The sequence below is a fragment of the Cannabis sativa genome, chromosome 4 (genome assembly GCF_029168945.1).
Source record: "Cannabis sativa cultivar Pink pepper isolate KNU-18-1 chromosome 4, ASM2916894v1, whole genome shotgun sequence".
NCBI lineage: Eukaryota > Viridiplantae > Streptophyta > Magnoliopsida > Rosales > Cannabaceae > Cannabis > Cannabis sativa.
The window spans coordinates 60826918-60846600 of NC_083604.1; the positions used below are offsets into that span (position 1 = coordinate 60826918).

The following is a 19683-nucleotide window of genomic DNA, read 5'->3' on the forward strand; positions in this document are numbered from 1 at the left end:
AACCCTATGTCTGATAAATCTAGGAAACTTTATTCACATAGTCATGTTTACTTTCCAATGTGTTGACAGCACAATAAACAGGATCAAGTATGTGAAAAGGGTTTCAGATGAATTCATACATTATATACATATAATCATGAAATAAATCATGTGAACCATGCAATATTAAAGTTATTTTTTATCTATATTAATAAGTAAATCTGATTATATTGAAATGAGTTTTATTAGGGCATAAAACCCAAAAAAACTCCCACTTGCACTAATATAAAACAAAAAAAAAGTGTGTTTCAAATAATCTCAACACCTCGATATACAAATCAAGTGTAGTTAGTAGTAAACTCCTCGTAATAGGATCTGAAAGGTTGAATTAACCACAACCTTTTCTCCACCATTACTCTTCCTTAATCACAAAATTATTGATAATGTGAAATTCCTCTCTATATCTCTACTCTCTTGGGATACTGGATTCTATACTTTTGGCATCTACTTTTGGTTAATCAGGAAATTAACACTAGTAGTTAAGGCAATTTGGAATGGTGCCAAAGATGTATAGAACTTTCCTTAGACTGAATAAGTACCTTTCCTGCAACTTTAACATTCAGTCCCTTCCTGGTAGGCCTAGAGACTTCAGATAGGTTTTTACACTTCTCCAAAATAACTATTCCACCCCCAGAGTAACCACCATCTTATCAGAAAGCACAAAGGCAAATTTCGAAATCTGATGTGGTGTAGTCTAAGAGTTTTAAACACACTCTTATAGACCAACATATAGTTCCTCTTCTTAATCTTAAGGTTTACTTGATTGTCTTCTAATGTTCTTCTCCTGGATTAATCTGATACCTACTCATTACTTCCACTCAACAGCAGGTGTCTGGTCTAAGGCATACTAAAGCATATCTGAGACCTCTCACTGTTGATATAAGAAATTCTTTCATGGCTTTATCTTTTCTGGAATAGTTGAGACTTTTCCTTAGATAAATAAAATCTATGTCTAAGAAGTTGTGAAGCTTCTATAGATTAGCATTAGAAAGAAAATGCTTCAGCATCTCACTAAAGTAAGTTGCTTGCATTAGAGTAAGTAATTACCAGGTATACCACAAGCCATAGGTTTGGATAAACTCAAACCTATAATACTAGGAACAGGAAGTTTTCTTAAGTCCATTGAATGGACTTATAAACAAAAATTTCCTTTTATGTCCTTGTAATAGAAAACTTTAGGTTATTCCATGTGAATGGATTAAACCATAGTTCTTTTGGCTTTCTTCTTAGTTTCTAATCTTGACAATCCATTACTTGTTTAAACTCACAATGAATTTTAATCACTAGTGTCTCCCAAGTCATAAGAAGGTGAGTTCCTAGAAACTCTCCCACTACGACAAGGTACCGTGAATTATGTCTAAGAAAACTAAATGGAATTAACCTCTTTGGTTGTGACAAGACAATAGAGGCAGTGGGATCATCATATGTCAAATAAGATGATAGAACACTTTTGGAATCAAGAAATAAATATCTCCTTTATTTGCTACTTTATTTTCAGACTTAGTCATTGTCTTAGAAAAGTAGTATTTGTTTGAACAAACACTTTCTTATCTATTGACTATGGGATGGTCCACCCCTAATCACTTAGAATAGCTAACAAACCATGGTAAACAGTTCTAGCTTTTCTTAAGATTTTGATTAGGTCATCCATGAATCTAGTAATGATTTACTTTAAGTATACAACCATTACATCATTCTGAAATTGTATTACCATGGAAGAAATTAGGCAATGACTAGTAACTAATCATCAACATGCAACTCGAAATTTCTGGGGAGGTAAGTTTGGATATAATTCAAAAATCAATTTAATGATCTTTGAACTGCATATCTACTAACTATTTCTCCACCCCTATCAGTTCGCAAGATCTTTAACCACTTACCTTAATGGTTTTTACCATTGCTAGAAATTAATGAAATTTTTCAAACATTTCAAATTTCTTTGCATAAGGTATAATCTAGAGTTACGTTTTAAGAATACAACGAAAAACTCATATCGACCCCTGAATTTACATCCATCTGCGAATGAGATGAACTACTTTCAGTGGATATAGGCATATTAACTCTTTGCAGAGATTGATCTTGTCAAATCCACTATGAACAAGATACAAATGCCATAGATTAATGAAAAATGTGGCTGAGTCTTTTGATGACTTAGGTATAGTTACATCAAAGAGTTTTTAGAATAGTGCAAGTGGATCCTGGTCACAGAATACTAAACTCATATTCCATACAGTTTGAATCCATTAATAGAAGATGGATATTAAACACTTGGAAAGTGTAACTGTATTACTTCCTGGAAATAGAAATATAAGAAAATTTATGTTTCGATTCTAAAATTAAAGTCAAAGACTTAAATTCAACCAAATATAATGAGTAATTCTATCTTGGACCACCACTACTAATTTAACTCTAAGTCAAATTTGCCCATAAAGTAGGAGATTTCTATGATTGAGGATTTATATCAATTGGGAATAGAATTTCGGGATTATAATCATATGCGTCATTTAATTTCTTAACAGAAAATATAGAATGACATGAAAAGATTTATAGACCATTCATCCAATGATATGTTATTGAGCTAATTCGAAATGAATAAGCTAAGAGGAATTAGGATAATTTCGTTTATAAATAAGAATCCAACGATGCTTCGATTAGCGAGAGTCAAAGTAATCTTATTTATTCAATCTTCTTGTTTCATATCGTAAAAATACTAGTCTAAGGTGTCATTAATTGATGAACAGCTAGATGTCGCATATACAATATTTATCTTTCGAGATCTAACACTATTATGTATGTCTAATGGTGAAAATCCACTAGGGATTTATCTCATTAGATAAACAAGCCAAGTTAGACCAACAATGAAGATTCGAAATTAAACTACAACTTAATAACAGAAAATAACATGGTTCAATATAAATCCATACACAATTCAGAAATTATAAACATATAGCAAGTAGGAATGACAAGTGAAAATACTAAAACTTACAATCCTAAATAATTTTCAAGGTTTTCAACAAACTGATATCAGTGTCCCGTTTAGGCGAGAGTCAAAGCTACCATCCATTGAATATAGTTGTCAGCTCATCTAAAATGTTAAACATTCTAGCAACCTTTTATTCGATCAAGATTGGAATTCAGCGCTGTCCCGTTTAGGCGAGAGTCAAGGCAATTCTATCTTATGAGCTTCCACCATTGTTTCATATTCTTGCAAGTCTTATACAGTCGCCACCATTAGGGTGATCAAAACTATATAAAAAACTTACAAGATTACTTATCTTTCGAGATTAAACGGTGCTAACTTGCTAATGAACGTTCCTCCATTAGGGAGGATTACTCACTAAAATAAACGCGATGTAAAACCAACAATGGAGATCGAATATCTTAATAATAAAGCTCATTATTTAAAGAGAGTTGTATTTTCTTTGATTCTCTTTATTTAATCTATTTATTTTAAATATATATTTATTTAATTAAAATTTCCAATTTAGAATGAAAAATTTTAAATATAAATTTTAATTTAATATTTATAAATTTTACTTAGATGGTTATGAAAATAACATGAATTATTTCCATCTTAGTAATAATTTCCAATAAATATTTAGAAAAATATTCAATTTAAGTCGTTACAAAATTAATTTAAATTAATTTACAACTCAAATTTAATTTTCTATAAATATATATTGCATTTCGAAAAATTAAAGTATTCAAGGATACAATTTTCAATAATGTATGTTAAAATAAAAAAAAAATTAATCCTGGAAAAATTATTCTAATTTAATGTTGGCCCAAAATTAATTAATAAAATTAATTTACAACAAAAAAATATAATTTTGCTATTTAATTAAATATATATAAGAAAAATTTTAAATATTTAAGTATGAATTTAAATATTAATTTTCTATTTAATTAAATACACTAGAAAAATACTTCAAGCAAAAATATCACCTATCTAGATTTTCCTTTGACTAATTAATTCAATTTCTAATAATATATTTTAATTCATTTATTTTAAATTAATCAATTAATGAAAAAATAATTGATTTAAGTTGGTCCAAAATTAAAATAAATAATTTACAACTTTAATCTATTTTTCAAATAAAATTCGAAATTCCAGCATTTAAGAAATGCAATTTCGAAATTTGATTAATAAATAAAGAAAAAATATATTTTGAAAATTATTTAAATTTAGTTGAAAATTAAATTTCAACTAAAAATAATTTTCTATTTAATTAAGTGTCATGAAAAAGAAATATTAAAGTATCATGATGAAAATCAATTTAGATATTTAATTTTCAAATTAATTAAATGTATTAAATTCAAGAAATAAATAATTAAGTGTAGAGAAGGCTTAATTATTAATCTCTAGTTTAATACTAGGAAAAATATACTTAAAATAAATTGTACCAAAATTAATTATATAAATAATTAATTTCACAATGTATAATATTTTCCTATTTAATATTAGAAATAATAAGTAGTCTAGAAATAACTATCTAGAAAATATCTTATTTGACTAAGTATCTTTTCCACAAAATTTGAAATAGTATCTAATTTAGGTTGTATTAGAAAAAAATCTGGAACCTAAATGTTTTTCAAATTTAAATTTAATTAAATATCAAAAATTAAGTTGTAACCACTTAATTTAAAAATATTCCATTTTAAGTTAATATTCGAAAAGATATTAACTTAAAAAATATCTAAAATATTCCATTTTAAGTTAATATTCGAAAAGATATTAACTTAAAAAATATCTAAAGAATCTTAATAACCAATGCCTAAAATTCCTCAACTTAATTTTGAAATTTTAAATCCAAAAGATATTCAGATTTAAGTTGATTAGTTAGAGATAACTAAATATCAACTTAAATAGGAATATTTAATGAAAAATTTAAATTAAGCTTCAGAAAGAATCTAGATGGTTATAATTCTATATTTAATTAAATACAAGAAAATACACATAGTTTAGCTTAGAATAAAATTCTTTAAACTATGATTTTCTTAAATTAATTTCAAAATAAATGAAATTAATTATGTTGCTAATCAATTTTATTAGGTTAAACTAGTTTAATTAACCTAGTACAGTTATTCAAATCAGGCAAATGGGCCTTCACAATTGGGGTAGTTCATGTGAGGGGGTGCTGGGTTCAGTATGTCGTACCCACTACTATGGCTCCCAACTCTCACACAAGGCCCAAAAGAGAGGAATTTAACCTTAAAATGAACAACTGTTATTAATTGAATAGGCCCAAAAACTAAATGGGCCTAAATAAAATCTATCAAGAACTATGATATTTTATTTAACAACAACAACCTATATGCATCTATAATGAAATTAAACACATAGGCTCACACAGGCACACTTTGGATGGGTCCTATCATGTTGCTAGGTCATACACAGATGAAAGAAGATTGTAAATATACCTGTTACAAATTATTTACTTGACCAAGGGAGCCATCAGATCATTAGATCTGGCAAAAAGTAACCATGGCTATTTGCAATCAAGTAATAATAGGTTTTGAAAACTTACACACAAGCTAAAACACATACTCCTGCAACAAGGTTAGTTGGATAGTTGGATGTAGGATTTATTTAATTTTAAATTAAATAATTAATTTCGAAATAATTAATTAAATAAAAAATTTCGAAAATTTAAATAAAAAATTTGAAAAATTCAAAATTTTAAAAAAAATTTAAATTTAAAATTAAACCTACAATTTTGAAAAATTAGGTTTCAACCAACCTAAATATCATTTCAAAATTTGCTAACTACTTTTAAAATTTAAATGTTATTTTATAAATAAAAATTAAATAAAAAATTAAAAAAGATAAATGAATATCTTTTTCAGATTTTAAATGTAATTTAAATAAATAAAATAACAAAATTTAAAAGTTAGCAAAATATCTTACTTCATTTAAAAATTACATGATTATAGTTATCTTATTTTAAATTTAAATAAGGTCAAATTATTTAAAAAAAAATTAATTTAAAAATTTAAAATCTGACCTTAAATTTAAAAATAAGATAAGATATAATCAAATTTAAAAAATAAGATAGATTATTAAGCAAAAAAGATAGATACTAACTATTTTTAAATTCAAATTAAACTAATATCTTGAATTAAAATTAAAAAATATTAAATTAATTCATTATGATAATTAGAATTGAATTAGGAATAATAATAGTATAAATACAGAACTACACAAAAAATCGGAAGATAATTCCATGAAAAAGCATGAAAAAACGAAGAAAAACGAAAAAATTGCAAGTTGTACGTCCATGGGCGCGCTGGTGGGTGCTTGGGCGTGCAACCTCGGCAAAATGCAGGATTTGCATGAAATCCGCGCGCGCACGAGGGTGCCGCTCAACCCCGATTTTTTCGAAACTTCAAAAAATCATAACTAATTCAAATTAAATCGAAATTGAGTTCTGTAAAAAAATAACTTGCTTAATTTTTTTCCATACTATCCAATAAAAATAATTCCAGAAACAGATATTCAATTATTTTTCACAAAAATTCACTAACATCAATCAATCATTAAATAACACTCAATGCAACATGATACCATCCAAAACATCAAACAATCGTTTTAAAGTCCAAATTTCTTGCAAGCAAATCAATTACCATGGCACTGAGGCCAGTTGTTGGAAATTATTTTACCAGGATCTTAGATCTACACACAAGTATGTTGATTAACACCCTAAATATGAACTTTCTAAAATGATAAAATAAACAGGTATAAAGTTTAGTAAACCTTACATTGGGTGTAGCGGAATAATATGACTCCTTCCGTTCAGATATCTAGCCCTTGATTCCTTTCTGTAGCAGAGCATTATCAATATCTGAACCTGGATCTCTTTCTCTGAATCTTTGATGCTGAAACTCCTTCTTGCTGAAAGTCTTTCTTCACGATCTTCCTCGCTATGGTTGAGGTATCACTTGCTGTGTGTGGGCACTACTCATACACTAAGAATTTCGAAATTTAAGAGGGAAGAAGGAGAGAGGGAATGGTCGGCCAGATAGGGAGAGAGAAGGCTCAGGTTTTTCTGAATCAGAAGTGTAATTTTCCTGAAGCCTTCACTATCTATTTATAGCATTCCACTAGGGTTAGGTTTGAATTATTTGGCATTAAAATAATGAAAATATCTGTTTACATTGCCTACAAAAGTGGTCGGCCATGCATAGTGGATTCGGGCCTCACTTTTTGCAATTTTGCAGTTTTATCTTTTATGCATCTGATTTTCTCAAAAACGCCAATTTTCTAATTCAACCATTTAAATGTCAATTCTAACTATTTAATAACTATAAATAATTATTAAATAATATTGTCATTTATCATATTATTAATTGAACCATACAAAGTACCATAATTAATAAATATGCCCCTAAAACTCTTTCTTTACAATTTCGCCCTTACTTAGTGAAAAATTCACAAATAGTCATAGTCTAATTTGAGAATTATAATTGATTAATCAAACCAATTACATGAGTCTTACAAGCAATATTATCTCAACTAGTGTGGGGACCATGGGTCTATATAACTGAGCTTCCAATAAGTAGATCAAGAATTTATCACTAAAATTCACTAACTTATTAATTCTTCGTTGAATCCACGCATAGAACTTAGAATTGCACTCTCAGTATATAGAATGCTCTATATGTTCCACCATATAGACGCATCATTAGTTATCCATTGTTATAATCCTAATGTGATCAATGATCCTCTATATGAATGATCTACACTGTAAAGGGATTAGATTACCGTTACACCCTACTATGTATTTTATCCTTAAAACACTTGACCACGTATAAATGATATTTCAGCTTATGTGAAATGAGTACTCCACCATTTATGTTCGTTTGGTCAAGCTCGAAGGAGATCATCCTTTGCTTACTATTCGCCATATAGAAGCTATAGATTCCATGTTTATGCCAGCGCTCCCACTCAATTGCACTACTGTGTTCCCAAAATGTACTATCACCCTGACCTAAAAGTAGGCGTAACTAACAAATCAAAGAACACGAATAGCCTCTTCCGATTGAGCCTAATCATAACAGGATTAAGATCATTTGATCTAGGATCAACTAGGCGATATTGACTTGAATAGATATTACGGTAAGTTTAATAAATCTAAGTCAAAGTTCAATATCGGTCCCTTCCGATGCATACTCCATGCATCCAACCTGAGCTTTACTTTAACCAATGCTCTGGAAAGAACATAGCACTTCTCCAAATGCAAGTGAACTCTGTTGTAGATTATCATATCAGTAAAACCCTATGTCTGATAAATCTAAGAAACTTTATTCACATAGTCATGTTTACTTTCCAATGTGTTGACAGCACAATAAACAGGATCAAGTATGTGAAAAGGGTTTCAGATGAATTCATACATTATATACATATAATCATGAAATAAATCATGTGAACCATGCAACATTAAAGTTATTTCTGATCTATATTAATAAGTAAATCTGATTATATTGAAATGAGTTTTATTTAGGGCATAAAACCCAACATAAGGTTGATGTTAGAGTCATACTGGCCAAGCCTATACGTGCCGGGGGTACAAGTTCTGTAACTTCGTATGGACATTCCCAATTTGGCCCCAATACTCCTGCTGTTGGGTCTTTAGTGTTGGCCAAGACTCTGCGTAGTACTAGATCTCCTACCTTGAAGCTTCTTTCCTTAACTTTGGAATTAAAGTATCTGGCTACTTTTTGTTGGTATGCTGCTAACCGTATTTGTGAGGCCTCCCTACGACTTTCCAATAGGTCCAACGATTCATTCATCAGCTGGTGATTACTGACTTGGTTGTATGTCACTCGTCGGTGGGAGGGTGGGTCTAGCTCGAGTGGTATCATCGCATCATACCCATAAGCAAGGGCAAAGGGGGTATCACTAGTAGCTGTTCTTTCGGTCGTCCTATATGACCACAAAACTTCAGGTAATTGCTCTGGCCAGCTTCCTTTCGCTTCTTCGAGTCTTTTCTTCAAGGTGTCTTTTAAGGTCTTATTCTCCGCCTCTACCTGCCCGTTTGACTGGGGGTGCGAGACCGTTGAGAAGCTCTTTACTATGCCATGCTTAATGCAGAAATTTGTGAACAGGACACTGTCAAATTGGGTACCGTTGTTAGATACCAATTTATGGGGTAATCCAAACCTACATATAATGTTCTTGACCACAAAGTCAAGCACCTTCTTGGATGTTATAGTTGCTAGTGGTTCGGCTTCTATCCACTTTGTGAAATAATCGACTGCTACTACCGCATATTGCACTCCTCCTTTGCCCTTAGGCAACTGACCGATCAAGTCTATACCCCAAATAGCGAAGGGCCATGGACTCTGCATTTGCGTTAGCTCGTTGGGTGGAGCCCTTGGTATTTTTGCAAACTTTTGACATTTTTCACACCTTCGAACATACTCCATGGAGTCTTCTATCATGGTTGGCCAGAAGAATCCTTGCCTTAGTACCTTCTTGGATAAGCTTTGCCCCCAGCTTGATTACCGCAAAAACCTTCATGGACTTCTTCCATTAGTTGTTGGGCTTGGTCTTGATGTACACATCGTAGTAGGGGCATTGAGTACCCTCGCCTATACATGACGCCATCAATGATTAGGTACCGGGTGGCCTTCCTTCTCATTTTCTTTGCCTCGTTTTTGTTGGTGGGCAGTGTCCCTTGTTCTAAGTAAGCGGCTATGGGGGTCATCCACGATTGAGTCGTATCGAGTAGGAGTACTTCTTCTTTGGTGCGGATGCTTGGCTCGGGTAAGTATTCTATTGGCACAAGGCTGGCTTTATCTATCTTTTCACTTGTTGCCAACCTTGCCAAGGCATCAGCGGTAGCATTCTCTTCTCGTGGTATTTGTTGAATGGTGTACCCTTCCAGTTGGGCAAGCAAGTCTTGTATTTTGCTAAGGTAGGCCATCATCTTTTCTCCTCTAGCCATGTACTCTCCCAAAACTTGGTTTACAACCAGCTGGGAGTCGTTGTAAATGTCTAAGTATCTGGCCTTCACCTCTTTCGCTAGTTTCAGAACGACAATTAATGCTTCATACTCTGCTTCATTGTTTGAGGCAGGGAAACCAAAGCGAATGGCCGTGTGAATTCATTGTCCCTCCGGTGTTGTTATGGTGATCCCCGCTCCTGATGACTGGTCGGTAGAAGAACCATCAACTTGTAGCTTCCAGCTTTCACCGGGGTAGTCTTGGTTTTCATTTTTCTCAGAGTTATGGACGTGTGGTTCAGGTGAATCGCTCAGGTCAGGCCTTTGGACGTCACTGGTTATTGTTGGTTGGTCGCCGTCTTGCGCCCCGGTACACTCAGCTACAATGTCAGCCAGGGCCTGCCCTTTAATAGCCAATCTTGGCTGATACGTTATGTCATATTGCCCTAATTCTATTGCCCATTTAAGGAGGCGCCCTAATTTATCGGGTTTTTGTAGCACCTGGCGTAAGGGTTGGTCAGTGAGTACCACAATGGGATGAGCCTGAAAGTAGGATCGAAGCTTCCTGGATGCTAAGATGAGGCAGTAGGCAAGCTTTTCTATGAGGGGGTATCTACACTCTGGCCCAATCAGCCTTTTGCTCACATAGTAGATTGGGTGTTGTGCTCTATCTTCCTCCCTTACCAGGACTGCACTAACTGCATGTTCTGTTACTGCTAGGTATAAGCTTAACCCTTCACCATCTAGGGGTTTTGAAAGGACCGGAGGCTGGGATAATTGTTGCTTTAAAGCTTGAAAGGCATTTTCGCATTCCTCAGTCCATTCGAATATTTTGTTACCCCTTAGGATGTTGAAGAAAGGGACACATTTGTCGGTTGACTTGGAGACAAATCTACTCAAGGCAGCGATTCAGCCTGTTAAGCTTTGGACGTCTTTAACTTTAGTTGGGGACTTCATGTCGATCAGTGCCTTTATCTTTTTTGGGTTAGCCTCGATGCCCCTAGAGTTCACTATGAATCCAAGGAACTTTCCCGAGCTTACTCCGAAAGAACACTTAAGAGGATTGAGCTTCATTCGGTATTGTCTTAGGATCTCAAAGCATTCTTTTAAGTCTTTAATGTGCCATTGGGCTTTCTTAGACTTGACCAGCATGTCATCGACGTAGACCTCCATGTTTCTGCCTATTTGCTCTTTAAACATCCGGTTGACCAACCTCTGATAGGTGGCTCCAACGTTTTTCAAGCCAAGCGGCGTCACTTTGTAGCCATACAAGCCGACGTCCGTTCGAAAGCTTGTATGTTCTTGGTCAGGTGGGTGCATGTGATGTCGCCCAATTAGTTACACTGCGGTCGCGGTAGTAAACGGGCTATATGTCGTATCCACAGGGAGGAAAAATACACTCAAAAGGACAGTTAGTAATTTTACGAGAATAAAATAAGAACCTTGAATGTGATGTGAGAATATTGAGAAAATGATTTTAAAAAAAAAATAAACAAGTAATTAAAATGAGAAATGATCAGAAAATGATTATGGAAGACACAAGCTTCGTACATGCAATTATATTTTCCTAATAAAATTGATTCTTTAACCTCAACTATAATTCTACACCATTAATTATAGTTGGAAAATGTGTATAATTAAGCTCACTAGAAAAATATGTTCTCTAATTAAATTAATACTACTTCTAAAAATACTATCATATTATATAATTTAAATCGACAAAATACCACCGGAAGAATGCAGTAAAAATCATATAATATAATAAACACCCTAATAATTAATAGCCTAACTTACATAAGAAAAGCATGACTGAACTTATATAAAAGGTACTATTAATTTAAAGTGCAATTTAGAAGAAGAGAAATTTAATATAATAAATATGGAAATGAAGAACAAAGAGAATTAATATATTAGAATAATAAAAATTACATGAACTTACACTTGAGTCTTGCCAAAGAAATTAGCCTAGAAAAGGCATTGTCTTTACACCAAAATTGATAAAGTAAAATAAAGAAGAATGAAAGAAAAAGATAAAATTTTGGTATAATAACACTACTAAAATCTGATGCTTTGTATGATGCCTTTGCTCTATATTTATAGTAGACTTTTGATCCCACTCTTGATGATTTACGTGTGTGTTGTGCGTGAGAAAATGGCTCCAGATATTAGTGTACTGGGATAAGTAGTGGATCATTTTGGTGTGTGCGTCAAAGTGAAATACCTTGAAGACGTGGGAGCAGACAGAGATTGGTATGACCCCACACGTTCATATGATGGAACCTTCATGTGTTATGTGCCATTCCCATAATTATAAGACATTGGAATTCCACCATATATATTTAAGTGGGCTCAGTTTGGAATTTGAAGGTGGCTTTAATCATAATCAAATTGTATTGATTAAGAATTTAAAAGAGATGGAAATTGGGCCATTACTTTTGGGCTTTCATTTGTCTTGCTCACTTCTTCTAAACTACTTACAATTTTATTATTTATACTCCAAATCTGAAAAATAACATAAAACCAAAATAAATAAAATATTTCCAAATTAAATAATTTTACAATTAAAACCAAGAAAATATTTAATTTAATTAATTTTATGTATCCAATAAAACCCCTAAAATATACAAATTTAAGCATTAATCAGCATGCTTATCTGATTATACCCTGAGTACGCATCCATGAAAGTTAGAATTTCATGGCCGGCTGTTGCGTCTACCAATTGATCGATTCTCGGTAAGGGAAAACAATCTTTTGGGCATGCCTTGTTTAAGTCTGTAAAGTCAATGCACAACCTCCAGGTGCCATTTGGCTTTGGAACTAGTACAGGGTTCGATACCCAAACTGGGTAGTAGGCCTCTTTGATGAAATTGTTGTTCCATAGTTTTTCCACCTCTTCCTTCAATGCCTTGGCCCTTTCTTTGTCGAGTAGCCTTCTTTTTTGTTGAACTGGCTTGAAGTTTTCGACGTCGATGTTTAAAGCATGACTTATCACGGTGGGGCTTATTCCCTCCATGTCTTCGTGTGACCAAGCGAAGACATCTTGGTTTTCCCTTAAGAACTAGATCAAAGCGGATCTTATGTCCTCAGGAAGGTTTTTCCCGATCTTGATTAATTTGGATGGTTGTTTGGGGTCTAATGGCATTTCTTCTAATTCTTCAATCGGACCAACCCCTGTATCAATATCCCCAAAACGGGGATCAATGTCCTCGACCCCGTTTTGGGCGAGTCTTCATTGTTGAGAACTACTTGTCGTAGCTTTGAGGGATTTGGCTGCTTTCTACCTGGTTGCGATGGATAGGTTGTAACACTCTCGTGCTACTGTTTGATTGCCCTTCAAGCAGCCAATTCCACCCTTGGTAGGAAACTTGACGAGGAGGTGAAAGATAGAAGTGACTGCTTTCAGGTCATACAGGGTTGGGCGGCCGATTAAGGGGTTGTAGGGAGATATTATATCCAATACCATGAATAATGCCATGATAGTGACACTCTTGGGGGCTGTTCTCACTGTCAATGGTAACTTAATAAGTCCAGCCGGTGCCATACCACTTCCTGTGAATCCATAGATGAGATGTTCGCAGGGCTCTAAATCCTTTGCTCCCAAACCCATCCTTTCCAATGAGGACTTGAAGAGGATATTGGCTGACGACCCATTATCAATCATTGTCCTTGCCATAATCATATTGGCGATTTGTACCTCTACCACCAAGGGGTTGTTGTGTGGATATCGAACGTATTTGGTGTCGTCTTTAGAGAACGTGATTAACTCATGTTCATAATGAGGTTGCTTGGGAGCTCGCTCTTGGACAGCCAATACATCGTCACCCAGTTCATGTCGCAGAGACCGATCGTATTTCTCTTGGGACTTTTCGGAGTTCCCCGCAAGGTGAGGTCCTCCAGATATAATGTCCAAACGGCCCGCAACGGGGGGAGGTAACAATTGTTTGTCATCCCCAACTGCTTGTTGTTGTTGTTGTCGTTGGGGCCGGTCATTGTCCTGTCGTACATATCTTTTCAAGTTGGGGTTGTTTTGTCTGATGAGAAACTCTATTTCCTCCTTAAGATTATTGCACTCATCGGTGTCATGACCGTAGTCATTGTGGAATCGACAAAACTTGTTCATGTCGCGTTTGCTAATGTCCTTTCTCATGGGATAAGGTTTGCGGTACGCTACCACCGAGTGAGTTGCATTGTAGATATTTTCTCTTGTGTCCAGGAGCAGGCTATAGGTGGTGAACCTTGGGATTGGATCTTGCCTGGCTGGCTCGGGGGTATTCTTTAGTCTCTTGTTATCATTGTTGTTACCGCCATTACTGTTATTCCCTCTCTTACCATTGTTGGAGTCATTCCTAGCGTTACCCCCTTGAGAGCTTTGACTATTTGAGCTTGTTCCGGTCTTTTTATTCTTAGTGTGGTTGAAGTTTTGAGCGTTTCGCTCAGCTTCTTCCAATTTAATAAACTCATCAGCTCTGTCAAGAAAGTCTCTCATAGTATGGGTTGGTTTTCGCCTTGTATCCTTCCACAGCCGACTTCCCACAAGGATGCCCCCCATGATGGCGGCCCGCTTGCCATCATCGCTTAGATTTTTTACTTTGGTTGCCTCCTGCATAAAGCGTTGAATGTAGTCTTTTAGTGGCTCATCGGGCTTCTGCTTGATGGCAACCAAGTCACCCAACTCTACTGGTATCTGTCGGGCTGAAGAGAATTGGGTGTAGAATAACCCCTCAAACTCATCCCAAGAAGTAATTCTTCCTAGGGGTAGTTTAGTAAACCATTGTTGCGCCGTGTCCGTGAGGGTTGTAGGGAAAATTCGACACCTAAGGTCATCCTTGATTCCTTGAAGGTCCATTTGGATTTTGAAGTTCTCCACATGAGTTAATGGGTCTTCACTACCCGTGTACTTGCAAGTGGTCATCTTGAACTTTGCTGGAATAGGGAGGTCATTAATCATTTGGGAGAAGGCAGACCCTCTCCTCCTTTCGAGGTCCAAATCAGTGGGTTTTGGTGCGGTAAGGTCCTTGACCAATCGGGTTAACTCGTCCAACCGAGCCTGGATCACCGGATCTGTGGCTGTTTGAGGTTGAGCAATATTGGTGTTGCGAAAATTATTAATTACTACGCAAGTGCACGCAATCAAGTAGTATACTCACGCAAGTGAGGTCGAACCACAGGGAATTGGATTAATTACTACTAAACTATACTTATAATTCTATTTGGCAAATCAAAAGTATTTATGATTAAAAAAGGAAGAAAGAAATTCAAGAAACTTAAAGAAACAAGTGAATATTAATCAAGATGAGAGAATAGGGAGACGAATCCTGTTGTTAAGTTACCAATGTTAATGTCTAATTGCTATCCTTCTCTTGAAGTGAATGACAGATTATAAATTAACCTAGCTCTTTTCAGATCTTCTAGGTTCTAAATCTCATGCTCTCTAATTAATCTCTTAATTAAATTAACATGAAATCAGCATTAAGCAATAATCTAAATGTCACAAAGGCTATGTAAATACTTTCGTTTCACATCAAAACCTAGACTATCCAATTTTAGCATTCTCAATTCTCACTTTTCAGATTTCGAATTGAGATCATAAAACATGTAAAAGGTGATCAATCTTGCACATGGAAATTAAACACAAATATGAATAGTGTTCACAATCAAGATGGAGGAATGGCAATTATTCATTAACTAGGAAAAACTTAAACAACATTCATCATTCTCCCTAAATAGGAGTTTAGTTCAAAACATCCATAATAAAATCCATAATTAACATTGAAATAGAAAAGAACATAGAAAAATTAAAGAGAAGAGAAAGAACTAGTTGAAGCAATTGATCCGGGTCGCCACAAGCCGCTCTTCTAGCCTCCTCCTTTGTTTTTAGGGTTCCAATTCTGAATGAACCCTAATTTTCACGAACTCCCTCTATTTAAACCAATTCTCATCTTTAAAATTCGTGAAATTACGAAACTGCCCAAAAATCTCGTCACTGGGTCCCCGTCGCGATCTGTGAAAGCCCCGTCGCGACGGGTTAAACTTTGAAACTTCGAGATCCTCTGCGGTTCACGTCGCGATCGGCATGTTCCCGGGCCGCGACCGGCATGTTCCCGGCCGCGATCGGCATGTTCCCACGACACGGAACAGTGCCGACACAAACTTTGGTTTTTCTTCTCGATTCTTTCACCACTTTTCCTCAATTCTTGTACATACTTTCTTTAAACACCCAAGGACCTGAAACAAAAGAATCAAGCGTAAAATAGCCCTAAAACTAGAAACAAAGAGTGAAAACTAACTTAAAATACGACCCGAAACTTAGACTAATTTTAGCCTAACAAATTCCCCCAAACTAGATTCTTACTCGCCCCCGAGTAAGGTAAAAAAAAACTAACTACACTGTCAGATAATCACTACGCTGCTGACTCATGCTCTGTTTTCTTCCTTGCATAAACTAGAATTTCGATCCTACTAACTCTAACAATTAACTCAGATGCTCAATTTATAACACTATGTACAACTGCAAAAATTTATTCAAATGTGAAACATTGCTATAAAAGTTTTACTCTTTCCAACAGTTCCACAACCCGATAATTCATAAGCTTGCATGCTTACCTTTCTCCACTAATGTTGACAGTATTCTTTGGAATCATTAGGTCTTTTCAAGGCTTTGGGTAATATGGCTCAGATATTCAGGGATAGGCAAAAGACAATTTTGGCTCAAGATATCATAAGCACACAAACAGAACCTACAAGCTTCTTACTTTTCTTTTTCTAAGATCCCATAATATTCCCGAATTTACCAAGATTGATAGAAGACATCTCTATTATTTTTCAACATCACTGAAAAAAAAAAAAATTCTCTTTTTTTTTTCACACATATTTTTACTTTTTATTGTGTTTTTTTTTCATCATATTCCATTTTTTTTCAGTGACATTGAATTACACAAATTTTTTTTTTCTTCTTAATCTTACAAGTTTTTCTCCCTCTCACTATTTCCTCACACTAAATGTTTCTCCTCCCCCAAACTAATTATGTAGCTTATGATATCATGGATAAAATGGTGAAGAAAAATTAATAGTGTGGTTGCAATTTTTTTTTTTTTTATATCGATGGGTGAAAAACATAGCAGGTTTAGGCTCAAAAGGTTAACTAGGAATACACATTATTACGGTAGGCTTGAAAGGCTCAAACTCTCCAACAAATGCCTAAGTCATATTCCAATTGAACACTATCAAGGATTTCGTCTCAAAAGAATAAACATGCAAGTTCTAAGCTATCCTGTCAATCTTACCACAAACCATAGTAAAACAATTATAACAATTTTCACAGATTGAGTATTTGCAGATAAACACAGGTTTCTATGCATCTAAACTAATCCAAAGAGTTAACAGAATCAAGCACACAGTTAATTTACAATTTCAGATCACATCACACTAATCAGCAGCACATAATTATCTTCTAGCTTATTGCCATTCCTTAACTAAAACAAAAAAAACTAAAACAGAAAATTAAAATGCAGAAATTAAAGTGCAAAATTTAAAAATTTTAAGTCTCTCCCCCCAAACTAAATATGACATTGTCCACAATGTGTTATTATACTCAAGGTGAGAAGGACTTACCTGAACCCCCATCAGAAGGGGTTGGGCGGACCCTTTTCATCCAAAAGAGCCCTCGTACTAAATGAAGAAAATTTACCACCAATCGTGTTGATTTCAGAGTTTCGCACAAGAGTAAGCTCACCTTCAGAACTACCACACATCAATCTTTTCCAATGACGCCGAATCGTTCGAAGTCGCTCTTTAGGCTTTGCTTTCTTCTTATCAGCTTTAACAAAAGACCCCTTCACCATCTCAATCTTACAACAGGTAGGAATGTCGGTTGGGGCAAAAACATTAAAATTGACCTCTTCATCTTGCACTCTCAACTTTAACTCTCCCTTTTGAACATCTATTAATGCTCGGCCTGTGGCTAAGAATGGTCTTCCCAAAATAATGGGAATAGTTGAATCTTCCTCCATATCAAGAATTAGGAAATCAGCAGGGAAGATAAACTTACCAACCTTCACCAGTACATCTTCAATTATCCCACGAGGATAAGTCAAAGAACGATCCGCTAGTTGTAAAGTCACTGTTGTGGGCTTTGCTTTTCCCAATCCTAGCCTTTTGAAGACAGACAAGGGCATTAGATTAATGCTTGCTCCCAGATCACATAGAGCTTTAGTTTCAACCGAACCCCCTATAGAGCATGGAATATTGAAACTACCCGGATCTTTAAGCTTGGGCGGTAGTTTCTTTTGCAAAATGGCGCTACACTCCTCAGTTAATGCCACTGTTTCATAGTCCTCCAATTTTCTCTTCTTAGACAATATCTCCTTCATGAACTTCACATAACGGGGCATTTGTTCCAAGGCTTCGGCAAAAGGAATGTTGATGTGTAATCTTTTGAAGACCTCTAGAAATTTTGTGAACTGCTTGTCTAGATTGGTCTTTCGGAGTCTCTGAGGATAGGGTATTTTCACATGATGATCAATACTGATTGGTGGAGACTGCTGTGGTGGTGTTGGACTATCAGTAATCTTCTTATCTGATGATGCTTGAGTTGGTGTTGTTTGATCTTTAATCTCTTCATCCATCTTGGTTGTATCATCTCCTGCCCATCATATTTCTTTCCACTCCTTAAGGAAATTGCTTTACATTGTTCTCTTCCTTTTGCATCATTAGTGCTAGGCGAATTTCCTTGAGCTTGTTTTTCCACTTGAGTAGCCAATTGTTCCATTTTAGTTTCTAGAGTTTTAATAGAGGCTCTAGTTTCCATCATGAATTGGAGCAATAAATCAGCTTGGATAGTGGAGCCTCCACTAGAACTTTGTTGTTGCAAATGTTGTTGGTTTTGTTGGGCCGGTTTCTCTCGCCGGTAGAACCCCCGTTGGTTGTGCCCATAATTATTGTTTTGGGAATAGTTTCCAATGGCTTTTGCTTGATCCATTGGCAAATCATCCACATCTGCCTGACACTCAGAAAAGTGATGGGGACCTCCACATATCTCACAAACCACTTGAGCTTGTTTGGCTTGCACCGCGATCGCCTTTGTTAGGGCCTCAACTCCGAGCCGTCACTTTGTAATGGCATCAACCTCTAACACACCAGCTACCTTCTTAGATTGACTCCTTTCAGTTGTACTCGCCGGTTGTTTAGAGCCATCTCCTCCAATAGATCATACGCCTCATTAGCACTCTTTCTCATAAAGGCTCCGCCAGCTGCTGCATCTATTAGAGTTCTAGTGTTACCAACCAACCCGTTATAGAAATTATGAACCAGCATCCACTTCTCAATACCATGATGAGGACACTTTCTGATTAAGTCCTTGAACCTCTCCCAAGACTCATAGAGAGACTCATTCTCTTGTTGACAGAAATTGTTGATCTCTCCTCGCAATGCTAACGGACTTTGTGGGGGAAAGAACTTGCATTTAAATTTAGTTGCTAAGTCCGTCCATGTTGCTATGGAATTTGGTGGCAAGGAGATTAACCGGCTCTTGGCTCTTTCTCTAAGTGAGAATGGAAACAAATTAAACGAATGGCATCATCACTAACTCCATTGACTTTAAAAGTCTCACAAAGTTCCATGAAGTTCGAGAGATGCATTAGGATCTTCGAGAAGGGAGGCCACCAAACCGAACCGAAGGCGCACCATTTGAAGTATGGCAAGG

General features: G+C 35.2%; 1 protein-coding gene and 1 non-coding gene across 2 annotated transcripts; one reads left to right on the forward strand and one right to left on the reverse strand.

The window, feature by feature from the left end:
- Positions 1-13260: 13260 nt before the first annotated feature.
- Positions 13261-18607, reverse strand: LOC115713568 (uncharacterized). The gene is made up of 2 exons (XM_061113830.1): positions 18508-18607; positions 13261-15095 (listed from the first exon to the last, which is right to left on the reverse strand). The coding sequence occupies exons 1-2, from the start codon at positions 18605-18607 to the stop codon at positions 13261-13263; spliced, it is 1935 nt and encodes a 644-aa protein (XP_060969813.1).
- A 698-nt stretch (positions 18608-19305) lies between these two features.
- On the forward strand, positions 19306-19412 carry LOC133037584 (small nucleolar RNA R71). The gene has a single exon (XR_009687676.1). It is a non-coding gene; the product is annotated as a small nucleolar RNA R71 (small nucleolar RNA).
- The last annotated feature ends 271 nt before the right edge of the window (positions 19413-19683 follow it).